This window comes from Notechis scutatus, chromosome 4, assembly GCF_049901735.1.
Source record: "Notechis scutatus isolate UNSWTSFEM ecotype Mainland chromosome 4, rNotScu1.2, whole genome shotgun sequence".
Lineage (NCBI taxonomy): Eukaryota > Metazoa > Chordata > Lepidosauria > Squamata > Elapidae > Notechis > Notechis scutatus.
Window position 1 is genome coordinate 366,975 of NC_142012.1, and position 19,194 is coordinate 386,168.

Here is a 19,194-nt window from a genome sequence, read left to right on the forward strand (position 1 = left end):
CAGGAGGAGCACTGCCAGAGCCCTGCAAAATGACCTCCAGCGGGCCACAAATGTGCATGTGGCTGCTCAAACGGTCAGAAACAGACTCCATGAGGGTGGTATGAGGGCCCGACGTCCACAGGTGGGGGTTGTGCTTACAGCCCAACACCGTGCAGGATGTTTGGCATTTGCCAGAGAACACCAAGATTGGCAAATTCGCCACTGGCACCCTGTGCTCTTCACAGATGAAAGCAGGTTCACACTGAGCACATGTGACAGACGTGACAGGGTCTGGAGACGCCGTGGAGAACATTCTGCTGCCTGCAACATCCTCCAGCATGACCGGTTTGGCAGTGGGTCAGTAATGGTGTGGGGTGGCATTTCTTTAGGGGGCCGCACAGCCCTCCATGTGCTCTCCAGAGGTAGCCTGACTGCCATTAGGTACCGAGATGAGATCTTCCGACCCCTTGTGAGACCATATGCTGGTGCGGTTGGCCCTGGGTTCCTCCTAATGCACGACAATGCTAGACCTCATGTGGCTGGAGTGTGTCAGCAGTTCCTGCAAGACGAAGGCATTGATGCTATGGACTGGCCTGCCCGTTCCCCAGACCTGAATCCAATTGAGCACATCTGGGACATCATGTCTCGCTCCATCCACCAACGCCACGTTGCACCACAGACTGTCCAGGAGTTGGGGGATGCTTTAGTCCAGGTGTGGGAGGAGATCCCTCAGGAGACCATCCGCCACCTCATCAGGAGCATGCCCAGGCGTTGTAGGGAGGTCATACAGGCACGTGGAGGCCACACACTACTGAGCCTCATTTTGACTTGTTTTAAGGACATTACATCAAAGTTGGATCGGCCTGTAGTGTTTTTTTCCACTTTAATTTTGAGTGTAACTCCAAATCCAGACCTCCATGGGTTGCTAAATTTGATTTCCATTGATAATTTTTGTGTGATTTTGTTGTCAGCACATTCAACTATGTAATGAACAAAGTATTTCATAAGAATATTTCATTCATTCAGATCTAGGATGTCTTATTTTTGTGTTCCCTTTATTTTTTTGAGCAGTGTAATTAAAAGCAAGCAGACAAAAGGCCCGGCCACTCACACTGCACCGGAGTCTCTTCATTGGGGGAGGGCTTGAAATAAACTCCATTTTTTCCGTATTTATCTCTATCCCACCCTTTATAGTTTTTGCAAATAACGTAACCCAGAAATCCACTTTCCCCCTATTTTCCCCCGTGAGTTAGGCTGAAAGAGCGGTGGGATTCAAATGTTTTTTACTTACCTGTTCTGTGGGCATGGCTTGGTAGGTGTGGCTTGGTGGGCGTGGCAGGGGAAGGTCACTGCAAAATCTCCATTCCCTCCCCACCCCACTAACCTGCTTTCCAGCTCCCTTCTCCTGCGCAGGGCTGTCAGAGTATATTCATGAACTGGAATAGAGCGTGGTAACAAGGTCAGCCAATGAAGAGGCATAGCAACTAAGTCAGCCAATGAGGGCTGTTTGGAAACTGAAACTAGAAGTAGCCTAGGCGTGGCTCTATATTAAGCTCTGCAGCTCTGGGGCTATGTTTAAGCTCTGAGTCCGCCTGCCTGCTGAACTAAAGTGAAACTGATGTCTGTTTCTGAGTTTCTGAGTTGCTGTTCTGCTCTGAACCTGTAACAAATCTGCTTGTTTGAGTTTGCTTCATGTTGGAGAAATCTACAACTGGTATTGTAAATTTGACTTTATACATTTATAAAGAAGTTAAAGATAAAGAAGTTAAATGAAGCCTCAGCCATCTGTGTTTATTTTTCTGGCGCTGAATTAATGCTGCAAAACTGTGAATAAAGGGGACCAAAGGAGTCCCAGCCGATCAGCTGGGACTCAACGGGAGGCAGAGAATAGATGGGGTTGGCGGGGTGAGTCAGAGGTGGGATGGGCCGGTTCTCTGAACTACTCAACATTTCCACTACCAGTTCTGTAGAACCGGTCCAAACCCGGCTGAATACCTCTGGAGGGGCTCAAAGTCATCCAGCTGGCTTTCATGCCTAAGGGAAGGAGGGAGGGGTGTCTCAGGGGAAGGGGCTTTCACTGACCTGATTTGGTCTCCTGTTCACCTGCCCCTCAATTCCCTTCCTTCTTCCCCAACCAGAATGCCCTCCGCTGGGACTCGAGTCTCTGAAAGTCCAGGACTTCCAACTGCGAGCTTCCAGTTCCAAGCGGGATGGACTCGGGGCCCACCGCGGGCGCCTCAACATCCAGGTAAGGCTCCACCTTTGAAGGCCACCATTGTTGGAGTTCACCCTACAGGTGCTGCGGGATCCAACGTGGTCCTTGCCTGAAGAAGGAAGGAACAAAAGCACCATAATCGGGGGGGGTGGGGTAGAATAACGGAGTTGGAAAGGGACCTTGGAGGTCTTCTAGTCCAGTGGTCGCCAAGCGGTGAGCCAGGGACTACTGGTGGGCCGCAAGAAAATGTTGGTGGTCCGCAGAGAAATGTCATCCCCAAAGCAATTTAATCCAGGCTGCACAGGAACACCAGGCTTGCATCACTTGCATTGCAGACAACACGAGGTAGTGAGGGAATGGGGGTAAGGGCGGAGGGAGGGAACTTGCCCAATCACGTGGCCACCAGGATGCTTTCTTCTTCTTCTTCTTCTTCTTCTTCTTCTTCTTCTTCTTCTTCTTCTTCTTCTTCTTCTTCTTCTTCTTCTTCTTCTTCTTCTTCTTCTTCTTCTTCTTCTTCTTCTTCTTCTTCTTCTTCTTCTTCTTCTTCTTCTTCTTCTTCTTCTTCTTCTTCTTCTTCTTCTTCTTCTTCTTCTTCTTCTTCTTCTTCTTCTTCTTCTTCTTCTTCTTCTTCTTCTTCTTCTTCTTCTTCTTCTTCTTCCACAGAAGGAAAGCAGCCAAAGTCTTTCTTTCTCTCCCCCAAACTCTGCCAGAAACTAGTCTTTGGGACCCTCCAAGGCCTCCTGCTCCAAGACTGCGTTTCTGGCGGAGTTTGGGGGAGAGAAAGAAAGACTTCTGCTGCTTCTGCTGCTTTCCTTGCATGAAGCCAAAAGTCTCTCTCTCTCTCTCTCTCCCTGAGAACAGAGCTGGAGACGGTATCCTGAGATCCCAAATAAAGAATGATCGATCGGTAGGAAAACAGGGTGGGGGATTTTCCTGCAGACTTTTTTTTTGGGGGGGGGGGATTTTCCCAGGGTCTCTGGTCCACGGGATTTAAAATGATGAGTTTGGTGGTCCCTGAGGTCCAAAAGGTTGGAGACCCCTGGACTAGAAAACCTCCGAGGTCCCTTCTAGCTCTAGTCTGATTGATAGTTAGTTGCAAAGGGAGGCCAGTCAGCTTCTTCCTGGGGGCTGGACGTGGGGCAGAGGAAGATGGTTTCCCACCACTCTCCTGCCGCCCCTTCCTTTCTTCATCCTGGTTGCAAGGGCTTCTCCCAGCACGCAGAGAAAATCTTACCAAGTTCCTCCAACCAGCCAGTTCCAGAAGAAAGGCATCTGGCCAGCACTGTGAAAGTGGGAGAAATGGGGTGAAATGGGTTGCAGGACGGAGGAGGAACTTCTGGGAAGAGAGGAGGATAAAGCCCCTGCCAGATGGAAACTATGGTCCCCACCCCCAAAGCTCCAGTGGGAATTGCAAATCTTTGCAAATCTCAGTATCTCTCTCCCTCCCTCCCTCCCTCTTCCCCCTCTCCCTTTCTCTGTCTTTCTCTCCCTCTTTCTCTCTCCCCTCTCTCTCTCCCTCTTTCTTTCTCTCTTTCCCTCTTTCTCTCTCTCTCTCTTTCTGTCGTTCTCTCTTTCTCTCTCTCTCCCTCCCCTTTCCCTGGAAAAGGGATGAGTTGGTCATTTTAGCAGCTCCCCCTTCAAAAGTCCTGGCCCTGGTCCCAGGGTGAGGACCTCAGAGAGAGTGAATTCCTCCTCTGCATAATGAAGACCAAATGGCTGTAACGGAGATGTCCCTTGGGACCTCCAGGAGAGGAGTTCAGGCCTTACGTGTTCTCTTTGCCCTCCAAGATCTCTTTTAAGCAGGAAGAGAAAGCAGAGCCAAAATGAAGAAGGCCCCCTCCTCTTCCTCCTCCTCCTCCATTTTCTTCTCTCCCTTTCTCCTCCTCATCCTCCTGCATTTTCTTCTCCCCCTTTCTCCTCCATCCCTTTCTTCTTCTCCATTTTCTTCTTCCCCTTCTTCCTTCAGCCCCTCCTTCTCCTCCTCCTCCATCTCTTTTTCTCTTTGCCCTCCAAGATCTCTTTTAAGCAGGAAGAAAGCAGAGCCAAAATGAAGAAGGCCCCCTCCTCTTCCTCCTCCTCCTCATTTTCTTCTCTCCCTTTCTCCTCCTCATCCTCCTGCATTTTCTTCTCCCCTTTCTCCTCCATCCCTTTCTTCTTCTCCGTTTTCTTCTTCCCCTTCTTCCTTCAGCCCCTCCTTCTCCTCCTCCTTCATCTCTTTTTCCTTCTCCTCCACTTTCTTCTTCCCCTTCCTCCATCCCTTTCTTCTCCTCCATCCCCTCTTCCCCGTGCATTTTCTTCTCCCCCTTTCTCCTCCATCCTCCATTTTCTTCTTCCCCTTCTTCCTCCCTCCCTTCTCCTCCTCCCTCCCTTTCCCCTCCTCCTCCATTTTCTTCCCCTTCCTCCATCCCTTTCTTCTTCTCCATTTTCTTCTTCCCCTTCTTCCTCCCTCCCTCCCTTCCTTCTCCTCCTCCACCCCCTCCTCTTCCTGCATTTTCTTCTCCCCTTCTGTTCCATCCCTCTTTCCCTTCCTCCTCCATTTTCTTCTTCCCCTTCTTCAATCCCTTTCTTCTCCTCCATTCCCTCTTCGTCCTGCATTTTCTTCTCTGCCTTTCTCCTCTGTCTGTCTCTCTCTGTCTCTCTCTTAATCTCTCTCTCTCTCTCTCTCTCTCTCTCGATCTCTGTGTCTCTCTCAATCACTCTTTTCTTTCTCTCTTTTCTTTCTCTCTCTCAATCTCTTTCTCTTTCTCTCTCTCAATCTCTTTCTCAATCTCTGTGTCTCTCTCTCTCAATCACTCTTTTTCTTTCTCTCAATCTTTCTCTCTCTGTCTCTTTCTGTCTCTTTCTCAATCTCTTTCTGTCTGTCTCTCTCAATCTCTCTCTCTATCAATCACTCTTTTTCTTTCTCTCTCTCAATCTCTTTCTCTTCTCTGTCTATTTCTGTCTCTCTCAATCTTTCTGTGTGTGTGTGTTTGTCTCTATCTCAATCTCTCTCTCTGTCTCTCAATCTCTCTGTGTGTCCTCAATCTGTCTCTCTCAATCTCTTTTTCTCTCTCTCTCAATCTTTCTCTCTGTCTCTCCCTTTCTCTCTCTCTCAATCTTTCTCTCTCCCAATCTCTGTCTGTCTCTTTCAATCTTTTTCTCTCTCTGTGTGTGTGTGTCTATCTCAATCTCTCTCTGTCTCTCTCAATCGTTTTCTTTCTCTCTCAATCTGTCTCCTTCTCTCTCTCAATCACTTTCTGTCTCTCAAACTCTTTCTGTCTGTCTCTCTCAATCTCTCTTTCCCTCTGTCTCTCTCTCAATCTCTGTGTCTCTCTCTCTCAATCACTTTTTCTTTCTCTCTCTCAATCTCTTTCTCTCTCTGTCTCTTTCTGTCTCTCTCAATCTTTCTCTCTCTCCCAATCTCTCTCTCTCTGTCTCTTTCAATCTTTCTCTGTGTGTGTCTCTATCTCAATCTCTCTCTGTCTCTCTCAATCTTTTTCTCTCTCTCAATCTCTCTCTCTTTCTCTCTCTCAATCACTGTGTGTGTGTGTCTCAATCTTTCTTTCTCTCTCAATCTCTTTCTCTCTGTCTCTCTCTGTGTCTCTCAATCTTTCTCTCTCCGCCTCTCTTTTTCTTTCTCTCTCTTCTCTCAATCTCTCTTTCTCTCAATCTATCTCTTTCTCTCTGTCTCTCTCTTTCTCCCTTCCTCTCTCTCTCACACACTCACACACAGGTATATCCAAGTCTTCCTGCCTTCTTTAACATCACTTTTTGCTCTGCTCTGCTTTGCTTCTTGCCAGTCTGGAATATACGATGGCGATTTGTACGACGGAGGTTGGTGCGCTGGATACGACGACAAGGACCAGTGGCTGGAAATTGATGCCAGGCGTCTGACGCGCTTCACCGGCGTGATCACACAAGGCCTGAATTCCATCTGGACGTAAGTGTGGCACAGAGGCTGGGAGGAGCAAAACCTTCTCCCGCAGGTCCGGCTTTTCCAAATGTTGAGACACCAAACCCCAAAAGGTTTGCTATCACTGGTTTAGGCTGGGATGGAAACCGATCAAAAACCAACCTAGAACTAAGGAGGAATTTCCTGACACTGAAAACAATTAACCAGTGGAACAGCCTGCCACCAGAAGTTGTGGGAGCTCCATCACTGGAGGTTTTCAAGAAGAGACTGGACAGCCATTTGTCTGAATTGATAGAGGGTTTCCTGCCTGAGCAGGGGGTTGGACTAGAAGACCTCCAAGGTCCCTTCCAAGTCTTATTATTCTCTCTAACAAAGAGAAGTATGAGGACTGACACAGTAGATGTGTACCAGTACTTGGGGGGTTATCACAGAGAAGAGGGAGTCAACCAGAGGTGGTATTCAGCCGGTTCAGACCAGTTCTGAAGAACCAGTAGCGGAAATTTTGAGTAGTTCGAAGAACCGGCCAATCCCACCTGACTGGCCCCGCCAAGCTCATCTCTTCTCCACCTCCCATTGAGTCCCAGCTGATCAGCTGGATCTTCTTTGGTTGCCCTGCACAGGAGAACGGAGCTGGAAAGCAGGTTAGTGGAATGTGGAGGGAAATGGGGATTTTGCAACATCCTTCCCCTGCTACGCCCACCAAGCCACGCCCACTGAACTGGTAGTAAAAATTGAATCCCACCACTGGATGGATGGATGGATGGATGGATGATAGGGAAGGGAAAGGGGATTTTACAGTAACCTTCCCCTGCCATGCCCACCAAGCCACGCCCACAGAACCGGTAGTAAAAAAAATTGAATCCCACCACTGGGGTCAACCTATTTTCCAAAGCACCAGAAGATGAGACAAAAAACACACACACACACACACACACACAACTAGATGAAAACTAATGAAGAAGAGAAGCAACGTGGAAATAAGGAGACACAGGCCCACCCCACTCTTCATCCTAGGGCACGCAGGAAGGAACGGAGAAGGGAGCAACGTGGCTTATGGGAGAGAAAAAGGCCCTGATCCATTTCATTAATTGCAGCTGGGCGAACAGGATATAAGAGGGGCGTTTGCACATAGCTCCTTGCTGGAAGCAGAGTGTGCATTATCTTGGTCGAGGCTTACCTGGGTTTTGGCGTCCTCCCAACTGTGGGTGTTGCGTTATCCTTTGAAAGTCTGCAATTTATCACCCCGGCCTGCTGTGTTAATTACTTCAGTGTGGTTTGTGCTGTTTTTTTATTTCTATTAATTGGTGGCTGGGATTTTGGAATCCCACCCCTGATGAAGCAGTGATGTTACAAAGACCCGGGGTGCAAATCCTGCCCTTTTGCCCCAGGCCCGTTCCGAAGTGCCTTGTTTCTCTTCTCCCTCCAGTTACAGCTGGGTGACGTCGTACAAAATCCAGTTCAGCAACGACACTCATCGGTGGAAGCCTTCCAAAAACGGGAGCCAAGAGGTGGTAAGTCCGGTGCGGGGGGAGGAGGGACTAGTTTCTTGAGCAAGCTTTGAGGGGCGGCTTCCAGAGTTGTGCGCAAATGTGAACCCCTGCTGTCAGCTGGTGCTCCGTTCAAAATCCAAGAAAGAAATACTTAAGACTCTTGTAATTAGAGAAAAAGATATCTTTTACTGGAAGTTAAGTGGTAGCAACAAGAGAATTCTGAATCTGAGGAAAAAGGCACGTACATCACATATATCAAGGGAGTGAAATGTTCCCACCCCCAATAGTTCAAACGGTCCTTCCAATTAAAAGTTGTGAACCTCATCATGTGGACATCTTCAGGTGGTGATGATTAGTTGAGCTTGGCTTACTCAGATAAAGGTTTGCAGTTGCGCAGAGAAGAGAAAGCTAACCAAGACATAAAAACACCCCCTCAGTTTATACAATATTAGTTAGTAACACCTCCAGCTCACTTCCCATACTTTACTCCCTTCCACCACACACACACACACACACACGTTACTCATGACAGCCAGAAAGAAGCAAAGCAAAGGAAGAAGATCTTGAAGGCTGACACCTGCTTAGATCTAGCCAGGGATGGGATTCAAATATCCCAGCAAACTTCCAAAGGCAATTTCTGTTCCATGGGTTGAGTGTTCTCACTGTTGGGAAATTTCTCCTTATTTCCAGGTTGAAATCTCTCCTTATTCAGTTTCCATCCATTGTTCCTTGTCTGGCCTTCGGGTGCCTTGGAAAATAGCTTCACTCTCTGTGGCAGCCCGTCAAATATTGGAAGATGCTCTCCTGTCTCCCCTGGTCCTTCTCTTCCCTAGACTAGCCAGGCCCAGTTCCTGCAACCGTTCTTCATATGTTTTAGTCTCCAGTCCCCTAATCATCCTGGTTGCTCTTCTCTGCACTTTTTCTAGAGTCTCAACATCTCTTTAATAATGTGGTGACCAAAACTGGATGCAGTACTCTAGGTGTGGCCTTACTAAGGCTTTACAGAGTGGTATTAGTACCTCACTTGATCTCGATTGTATCCCTCTGTTAATGCAACTTAGGATTGCGTTGGCTTTTTTGGCTGCTGCTGCACACTGTTGGCTCACATTTAGCTGGTTGTCCACTAAGACTCCAAAATCCCTCTCCCAGTTCCTGCTATTGAGCCTGGTTGCACCCAGTCTATACGTGTACTTTTGGTTTTTCTTGCTTAAGTATAGGACTTTACTCTTCTCTACATTGTATTTCATTTGGTTAAATATGGCCCAGTGTTCTAGTCTGTCAAGATCTATCTGAATCTTGAGCCTATCTTTCGTTTCCTCTTTTAAACCCAACCCTGAAACGGAGCTGCCGCTTGGCACTATGGGGCTGACCACGATGCCCAAACCCAGGGATGTGCCAACCGGAGGCGCTAAGCAAACCGAAGAGCGATCCGTAGCCCCTCCAAAGTCCTTTGCCAAAGGAAGAGGATAGGGTGGGGGGGGCATTGTGCCAGATCAGCAGTTCAGAGAGATTTGGGGGAGTGGGCAGCCGGTCTCTGCTGGCGAATTCCCCCTGCCAAATGTGCAGAAAAAAAATCTAAATTTGTTTCACTCTTAACTGTCTTTGTCCCAGATCTTCCCGGCCAACAAGGAACTCGAGATACCGGTCCTCAATTTGCTACCCGAGCCGGTCGTGGCACGTTACATCCGGATCAATCCTCAAACCTGGTTCGAGAACGGGACAATCTGCTTGAGGGCCGAGATCCTGGGATGTGCCCTGCCAGGTAAGCCCATGGTGTTGTGAAAGGTGATGGGACCAAGAAGCATATCCCTCCCAGGATAGAACCGGGGAGAGAGCCGCTACCTGGCGGCGAAGCATGTTAGGGGCCAGTCCCTTGTCTAAGCCCTCTTGTAGGAACATTAGAACCGCTGCCGCAGAAGCAGAAGAGGGGTCTCTGGCCAAAGGCGTGCACCAGGAGCAGAATACCCTCCAAGTCGCATCGTAGGTGTGCGTGGTAGATGGCTTTCAGGAAGTTTGAACGGTATCGATTACCCTTTCATAGAAAGTTGGGAACCCTCAAGTGCCCCACGGTTAAGCTGAACCACTGGGGAGTTCGGGTGAAGGAATGCCCCCCTGACGCAAGGCGATCTTGGATGTCGGGATCTTCCGTGGTTGGGGGCCACAGACAGGTTCACCAGATCTGCGAACCAGGGTCTCCCTGGGCCACTGGGGTGCCAGGAGAAATGAGCTCTGCCTTTTCCTCCAACAACTTCTGAATTATTATAGCCGGAATAATGGGAAGAGGAGGAAACGTGTAGAGGAGACCCCGGAGGCCAGGCACTCCAAAGCGCATTGGTCCCCTTTGCTCCCTGGGTCAGAAACCTGGTGAAGAACCTGCCCAACTGGGCCTTCTGGGGGTGGGGTGGCAAAGAGGTCTACGGTTGGAGGACCAAATCGGCATGACAAGTCCTGAAACAGAGAGGGGGTGTAGACTCCACTCTGCCTGGTCTATTGTGGACCAACTCAACCAGTTGACCTGAACGTTGTCGACTCCCAATATATGGTCCGTCCTGATTGAAAGGTGTCTTTCCGCCCGCCTCCCCCAGGCGCTCTGCCTCTATCATCAAAGCCCTGGACCTGGTCTCCCCTTGCCTGTTGACATGGGCCTTTGTGGTCACATTGTCTGTCATGACTAACACATGGCGACCAGCCATCCTGTTCCGGAAGTGTTTCAGGGCTAAGAAAATAGCCCTGAGTTCCAGCCAATTTATGGGGCACGTCCTTTCAGACTGTGACCAACACCCCTGGGCTATATTTCCCCCTCCAGATCGCTCCCCAGCTGTGAAGACTGGCATCTGTGGTGAGCTGGATCCTGTCTGGCTCCTTGAAGGGAAGACCCCCTTTCTAGGAGCCTGGGACTGCCACCATGAAGAACCAAAGGACCCGAGAAGGAACCTCTACCTTGATGGTAGAATGGCTGGTTCCTGCCCGTTGAAAGGGTCATAAGTCACTTTTTCAATGCTGTTATAACTTCAAAACATGGTCACTAAATGCAACGTTGTAAGCTGAGGACTACCTGCATGCACCATTTTTTCCCCCTAGTTAGCTCACCTTTGGTCCACTAGCATTTGGCTCCACCCCCAAAATGTTTCTTTCTCCCACTTTCCTTTATCGATAAAATACGTTTTAATTTATGCTATCCTGTGTTTCTTTCCAGATCCCAACAACATTTATCCATGGGAACACACCTCTGGCACCAACGATAAATTGGATTTTAGGCATCACAACTACAAGGAGATGAGGAAGGTACGTGGTTTTTTTTCCTCATGAAGGGCTCAAGGATCCGGCTCTTAATTAATTCTCTTCTCTTAGAAAATGAATGTCAAAGTATTCAAGAGCCAGGGAAGGAGAATTACTGGGCTAGAAAACTGGGCCAGACTTGTAAACAATAATAATGTTTAATAATAATAGCATTGTTTAATAACAACAAACAACAAACAAACAACAAACAACAATAACAATAACAATAATAGAATTGGAAGGGACCTTGTAGGTCATCTAGTCCAACCCTCTGCCCAAGCAGGAGACCCTACACCATTTCTGACAGATGGACAGTCCAGTCTCTTCTCGAAAGCCTCCAGTGATGGAGCTCCCACAATTTCTGAATAACAGAGTTCGAAGGGACCTTATAGATCATCCAGTCCAACCCGCCATCCAGGGTTGCATTGGCTTTTTTGGCTGCTGCTGCACACAGCTGGCTCACGTTTAACTGGTTGTCCACTAAGACAATGGGGTCAGCCAGATTCACTTCACATTTGCAGTGATTCACTTACAAACTGTGGCGAGAGAGGTCGTCAAACGGGAAACTCACCTAACCATCGTCTCACCACAACCGTGTGACTCTCTTAATAAATCGCAGGGATCCACTTAACAACGGTGGCAAGCGAGGTCATAAAAGGGGACAAAAAACCCCTCAACAACAGTTTCGCTTGGTGACAAAAATGTTGGCCTCCCTTCTGGTTGTAAGTCGAGGACTACTTGTAGTGTTTGTTTGTTTTTAAGCAGTTTTGCCTTAAAAATTCCTTTTAAAATATCTTCATTTTTCGTTGATTCATTTATAAAACATCTCACAAGATACGATGGTGAAGTGAATTAAGCCCCTAAAACTTTTTTTTAACATCCAGATTTTAGATTCCTAGTGAAAAAAATAAAACTTGACTGGGCCTTCCTTTAACTCATCCTTCCTACCCTGAAAGCAGTAGTGGTATTGAAGGAAATCTAGAAGATCCGTACAGCAGTTTGGAAGCAAAACTACATTCCAACTCTTTATCTTTAAAAGATTGTAACTTAACTACCAGAGCTTTTGCCCGCGAATATATGTAATTGGAGAATGTGATTGATGACACCCAGCCCGTAATTGGAGAATGTGATTGATGACACCCAGCCCGTAATTGGAGAATGTGATTGATGACACCCAGCCCGTAATTGGAGAATGTGATTGATGACACCCAGCCCGTAATTGGAGAACATGATTCATGACACCCAGCCCGTAATTGGAGAACATGATTGATGACACCCAGGCCGTCAACGTGCTCAATTGGAAAATCTGGTTTATGACACACCCAGGAGGGAGGGAGGAAACAGGGTCACAGGTGACTGTAAATTACGTATGCCAGAGTTGGCTTGCTGTTAGGATTCCAGCAATCACCTTAATTAAATCATGATCCTCAAGCCAAACTTCAAAAAACTTCAAAGCATTCATTAGAGGAGACATAAAGGGCATATGTCACCTCTAATAAATCCTTTGAAGTTTTTTGAAGTTTGGCTCGAGAATCATGATTTCATTAGGGTGATTGCTGGAATCCTGACACCCGTTCAAGCGAACCGGTAATAAAAAAAAAAAAATACTGCCGGTTCGATCGACGATCAGCTGTGCCGCGATTTAGATTAGCTAGAAAGTAGGAAATCGTTGGATTTCTTGCTTTCTGGCTAATCTAAATCGCGCGGCACAGCTGATTTTTCTGCCTCGCTGTTGTACTTACCTTCAAAATGCTTCTTCTTTTTTTTCAGCACCCGGGGAGGCTTCCCTGAGGCCCAGTAGGCAAAAAAATGGGGTGCGGAGGGGTGGGGGTTGCTGTGAAAAAAAACCACAGAGCTATGCCCACCCAGTCACACGACCACCTGGCCACGTCCACCTAGTCACACCCATACAACCGGTAGTAAAAAAAAAAATTGAATCCCACCACTGCCTGAAAGGGACGGAGGAAATCATATCCGGTCGCCATTTCAGAGATTTTCATTCAGAGAAATTGAATTCTCTCCCGGCAGCTGATGAAAAACGTCAGCGAGGCTTGTCCGGATATCACGAGGATTTACAGCATCGGGAAAAGTTACCTGGGCTTGAAAATGTACGTCATGGAGATATCAGACAACCCCGGGAAGCACGAAGTAGGTGAGTGACATCTCGGCTGATGTTCTATCCGTTTTGCAGGAAGAGAGTTTAATTGGAATTTGGCTGCGGAAGACGGGGATCGTGGCTTGTTTCCGTTGTCAAGGAGCTTCTCGGCCAATTGGGTCCAAGGGTCTATCTCGTTTAGCCAGTTTTCTCGACTGGGACCAATTGAGTGGACTTCAACTCCCAGAATCCCCCCAGTCAGCCTTGCAGTCTCTCTTGCTGCTTTCTCAAGTGTTTCTCAATCTGGGCGAGTAGACTTCAACTCCCAGAATTCCCCAGCCAGCAAAGAATTCTGGGCGTCGAAGTCCATCCATGTCTCACTTGCCGAGGTTGGGGAAACACGGCCCTTGCATGTCCCAAGGGGGTTGGGGAGCCACAAATGGGGTCCTTCGATGATCCCTCAAGAAACGCCCAGCTCACAAACACACCCCGAGATGTCATCATCCCTGCGCCATTGCAGGAGAACCAGAGTTCCGCTACGTGGCTGGCATGCACGGCAACGAGGCGCTGGGCCGGGAGCTGGTGCTCAACCTGATGGAGTATCTCTGCCAGGAATACAAGCAGGGCAACCCTCGTGTCCGGAGGCTGGTCACCGAGACCCGGATCCACCTGATGCCCTCCATGAACCCCGACGGTTATGAGACGGCCTACAAGCTGGTGCGTGGCACAGTGGCACGGTGTGGGTGTGGGTGTGTTTCTGTCTGTCTGTCTGTCCTTGGGGAGCCACCCCCATGAACTCTGCTTCCCGCTACCAAACGGGCACACGTGAGAATGATTTCTCAAAAGCCTTGCAAATGCTTCAAGTTTAAAGTGAGTGTCTGGGTTGAAGGGCTCACGTTTGGACGGGTTTGATCCGGAAAGGCGCCCAAATACCACTTTGTTGGAAAGAGCTTCCCTGAAAGTCGTCTGAATCCAGGATGGGCTGGAGAGTAGCTAGAAGATCTTTTTCTTTTTCTTTCTTTCTTTTGCTTTCTTCCTTCCTCCCTCTCTCCCTGTTTCATTCCTTCCTTTCTTCTTATCTTCCCTTTTCTTTGCCTTCCTTCCTCCCTCTCTCCCCTCCCTCCTCCCTCCCTCCCTTCTTACACCTCCATCCCTTCCTCTTTCTATCTTTCCTTCCTTCCTTTTTCTCTTTTCTTTTTCTTTCTTCATCTCTCTCTTTCTTCCCTTCCTTCCATTTCTTTCTTTTTCTCTGTCTTTCTCTCTCCTTCCTTCCTACCTCCTTCCTTTTTCTCTTTCCTTCTTTTCTCTTTCTTCTCTCTCTCTTTCCTTCCTTCCCTCCATCTTCCTTCCTTCTTTTTGTCCTTCCTTCCTTCCTTGATCCCAATGGGGGTCCCCAAACCCACTGAACCAATCAGTATTCAAAAGCTTTTGGGGAAAAGCAGCAAAGGGGGAGCCAATCTGGGGGAGGAAATTCCATAGGGAGGGAGCCACCACTGAGAAGGCCCTGTTTCCCAGGTCCCGCCAGATGGACTTCCTTGGTTGCTGAGACCCACCACACGTCCTGCCTTCCTGCTCTGAGGGCTGTGGAGATATAACTGGGGAGTGGATTACCGATCTCCCCCAGGCCGGTCCATCCGGAGGGCACCGGGTGTAGTCTCCAACCCCTCCTTTCTTTGGTGACTCTGCAGGGCTCAGAGCTGGCTGGCTGGGCGATGGGCCGATGGACGTACGAAGGCTTTGATCTCAACCACAACTTTGCCGACCTCAACACGGAGCTTTGGGACGCTGAGGATGCCGAGCTGGTGCCCCACAAGTTCCCCAACCACTACATCCCCATCCCGGAGTCATACACCTTCCCTAACGCCACGGTGAGTCCAGCATTCCTCAGCCAGTCAACCTTTGGCCTTCAACTCCCAGAATTCCTCAGCCGGCCATTGAGCCAGTCAGCCTTGAATTCCCAGAATTCCTCAGCCGGCCATTGAGCCAGTCAGCCTTGCGGCCTTCAACTCCCAGAATTCCTCAGCCGGCCATTGAGCCAGTCAGCCTTGCGGCCTTCAACTCCCAGAATTCCTCAGCCGCCATTGAGCCAGTCAGCCTTTGGCCTTCAATTCCCAGAATTCCTCAGCCAGCCATTGAGCCAGTCAGCCTTGCAGCCTTCAATTCCCAGAATTCCTCAGCCGGTCATTGAGCCAGTCAGCCTTTGGCCTTCAATTCCCAGAATTCCTCAGCCAGCCATTGAGCCAGTCAGCCTTGCAGCCTTCAACTCCCAGAATTCCTCAGCCAGCCACTGAGCCAGTCAGCCTTGCAGCCTTCAACTCCCAGAATTCCTCAGCCGGCCACTGAGCCAGTCAGCCTTGTAGCCTTCAACTCCCAGAATTCCTCAGCCGGCCACTGAGCCAGTCAGCCTTGCGGCCTTCAACTCCCAGAATTCCTCAGCCAGCCACTGAGCCAGTCAGCCTTGCGGCCTTCAACTCCCAGAATTCCTCGGCCGGCCATTGAGCCAGTCAGCCTTTGGCCTTCAACTCCCAGAATTCCTCAGCCGGCCACTGAGCCAGTCAGCCTTGCGCCTTCAACTCCCAGAATTCCTCAGCCAGCCACTGAGCCAGTCAGCCTTGCAGCCTTCAACTCCCAGAATTCCTCGCGGCCAGAGCCAGTCAGCCTTTGGCCTTCAACTCCCAGAATTCCTCGGCCGGCCACTGAGCCAGTCAGCCTTGCGGCCTTCAACTCCCAGAATTCCTCAGCCGGCCAGCCAGCCTTGTGGCCTTCAACGCAGGCTGAGGCATTCTGGGAGTTGAAGTCCACAAGTCTGTAAAGTTGCCCCAGGTCCCCTGGCCTAAAGGGAGGGCATCTCTGCTCTGGCTCATCCTGAACTGTTTTTTTTTTTTTTTCTGCCAAGGTTGCCCCAGAAACCCGGGCGGTTATCAGCTGGATGCAGCGCTACCCCTTCGTGCTGAGCGCCAACCTTCACGGAGGGGAGTTGGTGGTGTCCTACCCCTTCGACATGACCCGCACCTACTGGAAAGCCCAGGAGCTGACCCCCACCGCCGATGACGCCGTCTTCCGATGGCTGGCCACCGTCTACGCCACCTCCAACCTGGTGATGGTAGACAACGAACGGCGGCGGTGCCACTACGACGACTTCATGCAGGAAGGAAACATCATCAACGGAGCCAACTGGCACACCGTGCCGGGAAGTAGGTGAACGGGACGTCCTCCATGAGGACTAGTAGTAAACTAAACAGACTAGCACTAAACAGAGGGTTGTCCCAAAAGTGCTGTTTGGGTTTTTCAAGAGGCATTGCGCACGGAGGTTCGGGGAGGATGAAAACTGGGCCTCCTGGAAGTTCGGGAAGGCCGGAAATGGGCCCATTTATCTCCAGGCTCCCCGGGCTCCCGAGGCCGTTTTCGCCCTCTTGGAGGCTCGAGGAAAGCCTCCGGAGCCCAGGAGGGCAAAAGCACACACACACGCATACACACCCTGCCATGGTGCAGGAGGCTGACTAAGCCATGCCCACCCAGCAACCAGGCAGAGAACCCGTTGCTAAAATTTTTGAAGCAGACCTCTGCTTCGCCCCCCACCCACCCAGAAAGGTTGGGGAACTCTACCCCTGTTCTGACCCAAACCCTTTTCCAATAAAACAAACCCGAACCAAAGGGAACAGAAACCTTTTAATGAGTCTTACGAATCGCCGGTTAAAAGGCTGCTGCAAACTAATTAACTTTGATAAACACAAACCTTGCCAAAAGTGTGCGAGGCTACCAAGAATAACAGATGAGAAATATTTCACAACACAAGAGTCTTCAAATACCAACTTAAAATACTGTAATGTCCACGATGCTGAGTTTCAAAAACGTCTTTGCTTCCTGCAAAGAATGTCCGATTCAAAGCTGGCTTTTATCTTCTTGAAGGAGGGGCCATCACCTTGTAGCCTTACTCCCGAGTCGCCCGTGCTGCTGCAGCTGCTCTTTCCTGCGCGCATGTGCACTTGGCACAGGCTTGTCGGGAATCTCCTCGTCGCTGCTGCCAGCCCCCACAATCTCCGAAGGCAGCAGTCCACTCCCTAATGGTCCTGGCCCCTCATCTGAGTCCTCGCTCTCCTCAACCGTCTGCACCTGCTGCTGGCTAATCACAACAGCCCCTGGGGTCAAAGAGATGCCTGCTCAGGTCCTCTTCTCTTGCAGGTATGAACGACTTCAGCTACCTGCATACCAACTGCTTTGAGGTGACCATCGAGCTCTCATGCGACAAATTCCCGCACGCGTCGGAGCTTCCCCAGGAGTGGGAGAACAATAAGGAATCCCTGTTGCTGTACATGGAACAGGTAGGGGGGTCACCTGTACTGCTCCCCCTCCCTCTCCCTTGCGTTTCAACCCGGGGTCCTAATCCATAATTCATTGTCACCCTTGACCCTGGTTTTCCCCCACCCCCTGGGTGTATCGTAATTCATATTCTCCAATGGGACACATCCATAGCCAAGAATCATCAATCAGCCTCTCCAGTTAGATATTTGCACGACAAACTTCAGTCACCTAGTTGTTATCTTTGAAAACATTTATGGAATGCAGTTTCGGTTTGCAAGCTGCCACACTGCTCCCCCCTCCCTTTCTGTTGGCAACTCTAAAAAGACCAGAGAAATACACTGCTCAAAAAAATAAATAAAGGGAACACAAAAATAAGACATCCTAATCTGAATTAATGAAATATTCTTATTAAATACTTTGTCCATTACAAAGTTGAATGTGCTGACAACAAAATCACACAAAAATTATCAATGGAAATCAAATTTAGCAACCCATGGAGGTCTGGATTTGGAGTTACACTCAAAATTAAAGTGAAAAAAAAAACACTACAGGCTGATCCAACTTTGATGTTATGTCCTTAAAACAAGTCAAAATGAGGCTCAGTAGTGTGTGTGGCCTCCACGTGCCTGTATGACCTCCCTACAACACCTGGGCATGCTCCTGATGAGGTGGCGGGTGGTCTCCTGAGGGATCTCCTCCCACACCTGGACTAAAGCATCCCCCAACTCCTGGACAGTCTGTGGTGCAACGTGGCACTGGTGGATGGAGCGAGACATGATGTCCCAGATGTGCTCAATTGGATTCAGGTCTGGGAAACGGGCGGGCCAGTGCATAGCATCCATGCCTTCGTCTTGCAGGAACTGCTGACACACTCCAGCCACATGAGGTCTAGCATTGTCGTGCATTAGGAAGAACCCAGGGCCAAATGCACCAGCATATGGTCTCACCAGGGGTCTGAGGATCTCATCTCGGTACCTAATGGCAATCAGGCTACCTCTGGCGAGCACATGGAGGGCTGTGCGGCCCCCTAAAGAAATGCCACCCCACACCATTACTGACCCACTGCCAAACCGGTCATGCTGGAGGATGTTGCAGACAGCAGAACATTCTCCACGGCGTCTCCAGACCCTGTCACGTCTGTCACATGTGCTCAGGGTGAACCTGCTTTCATCTGTGAAGAGCACAGGGCGCCAGTGGTGAATTTGCCAATCTTGGTGTTCTCTGGCAAATGCCAAACGTCCTGCACGGTGTTGGGCTGTAAGCACAACCCCCACCTGTGGATGTCAGGCCCTCATACCACCCTCATGGAGTCTGTTTCTGACCGTTTGAGCAGCCACATGCACATTTGTGGCCCGCTGGAGGTCATTTTGCAGGGCTCTGGCAGTGCTCCTCCTGTCCCTCCTTGCACAAAGGCGGAGGTAGCGGTCCTGATGCTGGGTTGTTGCCCTCCTACGGCCTCCTCCACGTCTCCTGATGTACTGGCCTGTCTCCTGGTAGCGCCTCCATGCTCTGGACACTACACTGACAGAGAAAACCTTCTTGCCACAGCTCGCATTGATGTGCCATCCTGGATGAGCTGCACTACCTGAGCCACTTATGTGGGTTGTAGACTCCATCTCATGCTACCACTAGAGTGAAAGCACCGCCAGCATTCAAAAGTGACCAAACCATCAGCCAGAAAGCATAGGAACTGAGAAGTGGTCTGTGGTCACCACCTGCAGAACCACTCTTGCTAACTGCCTATGCTTTCCACCTGTTGTCTATTCCATTTGCACAACAGCATGTGAAATGGATTGTCAATCAGTGTTGCTACCTAAGTGGACAGTTTGATTTCACAGAAGTGTGACTGACTTGGAGTTACATTGTGTTGTTTAAGTGTTCCCTTTATTTTTTTGAGCAGTGTATTTTATGAGTTGACATTTTGCTTGTTAAAAGGTCACCA

The 19,194-nt window shown here is 49.5% G+C and overlaps 1 protein-coding gene and 1 long non-coding RNA gene across 3 annotated transcripts in view; one reads left to right on the top strand and one right to left on the bottom strand.

Annotated features, from left to right (window-relative positions):
* Positions 1 to 19,194, top strand: part of CPXM1 (carboxypeptidase X, M14 family member 1) — a 32,456-nt gene that overhangs the window by 9,356 nt on the left and 3,906 nt on the right. The window contains 10 exon segments of the mRNA XM_087962618.1: positions 2,118 to 2,227; positions 5,974 to 6,113; positions 7,513 to 7,597; positions 9,188 to 9,338; positions 10,773 to 10,861; positions 12,884 to 13,007; positions 13,471 to 13,667; positions 14,639 to 14,818; positions 15,847 to 16,144; positions 17,133 to 17,272. Of these exon segments, the coding sequence (XP_087818744.1) occupies positions 2,118 to 2,227; positions 5,974 to 6,113; positions 7,513 to 7,597; positions 9,188 to 9,338; positions 10,773 to 10,861; positions 12,884 to 13,007; positions 13,471 to 13,667; positions 14,639 to 14,818; positions 15,847 to 16,144; positions 17,133 to 17,272 (1,514 nt within the window).
* LOC148130621 (uncharacterized) overlaps positions 1 to 19,194 on the bottom strand; it is a 26,572-nt gene continuing 7,378 nt past the window's right edge. For both annotated transcript variants that reach the window (XR_015749139.1, XR_015749138.1), the window contains 2 exons: positions 2,062 to 2,303; positions 1 to 1,415 (listed from right to left, as the gene is read on the bottom strand). This is a non-coding gene — a long non-coding RNA (uncharacterized LOC148130621). The remainder of the gene's footprint in view (positions 1,416 to 2,061; positions 2,304 to 19,194) is intronic.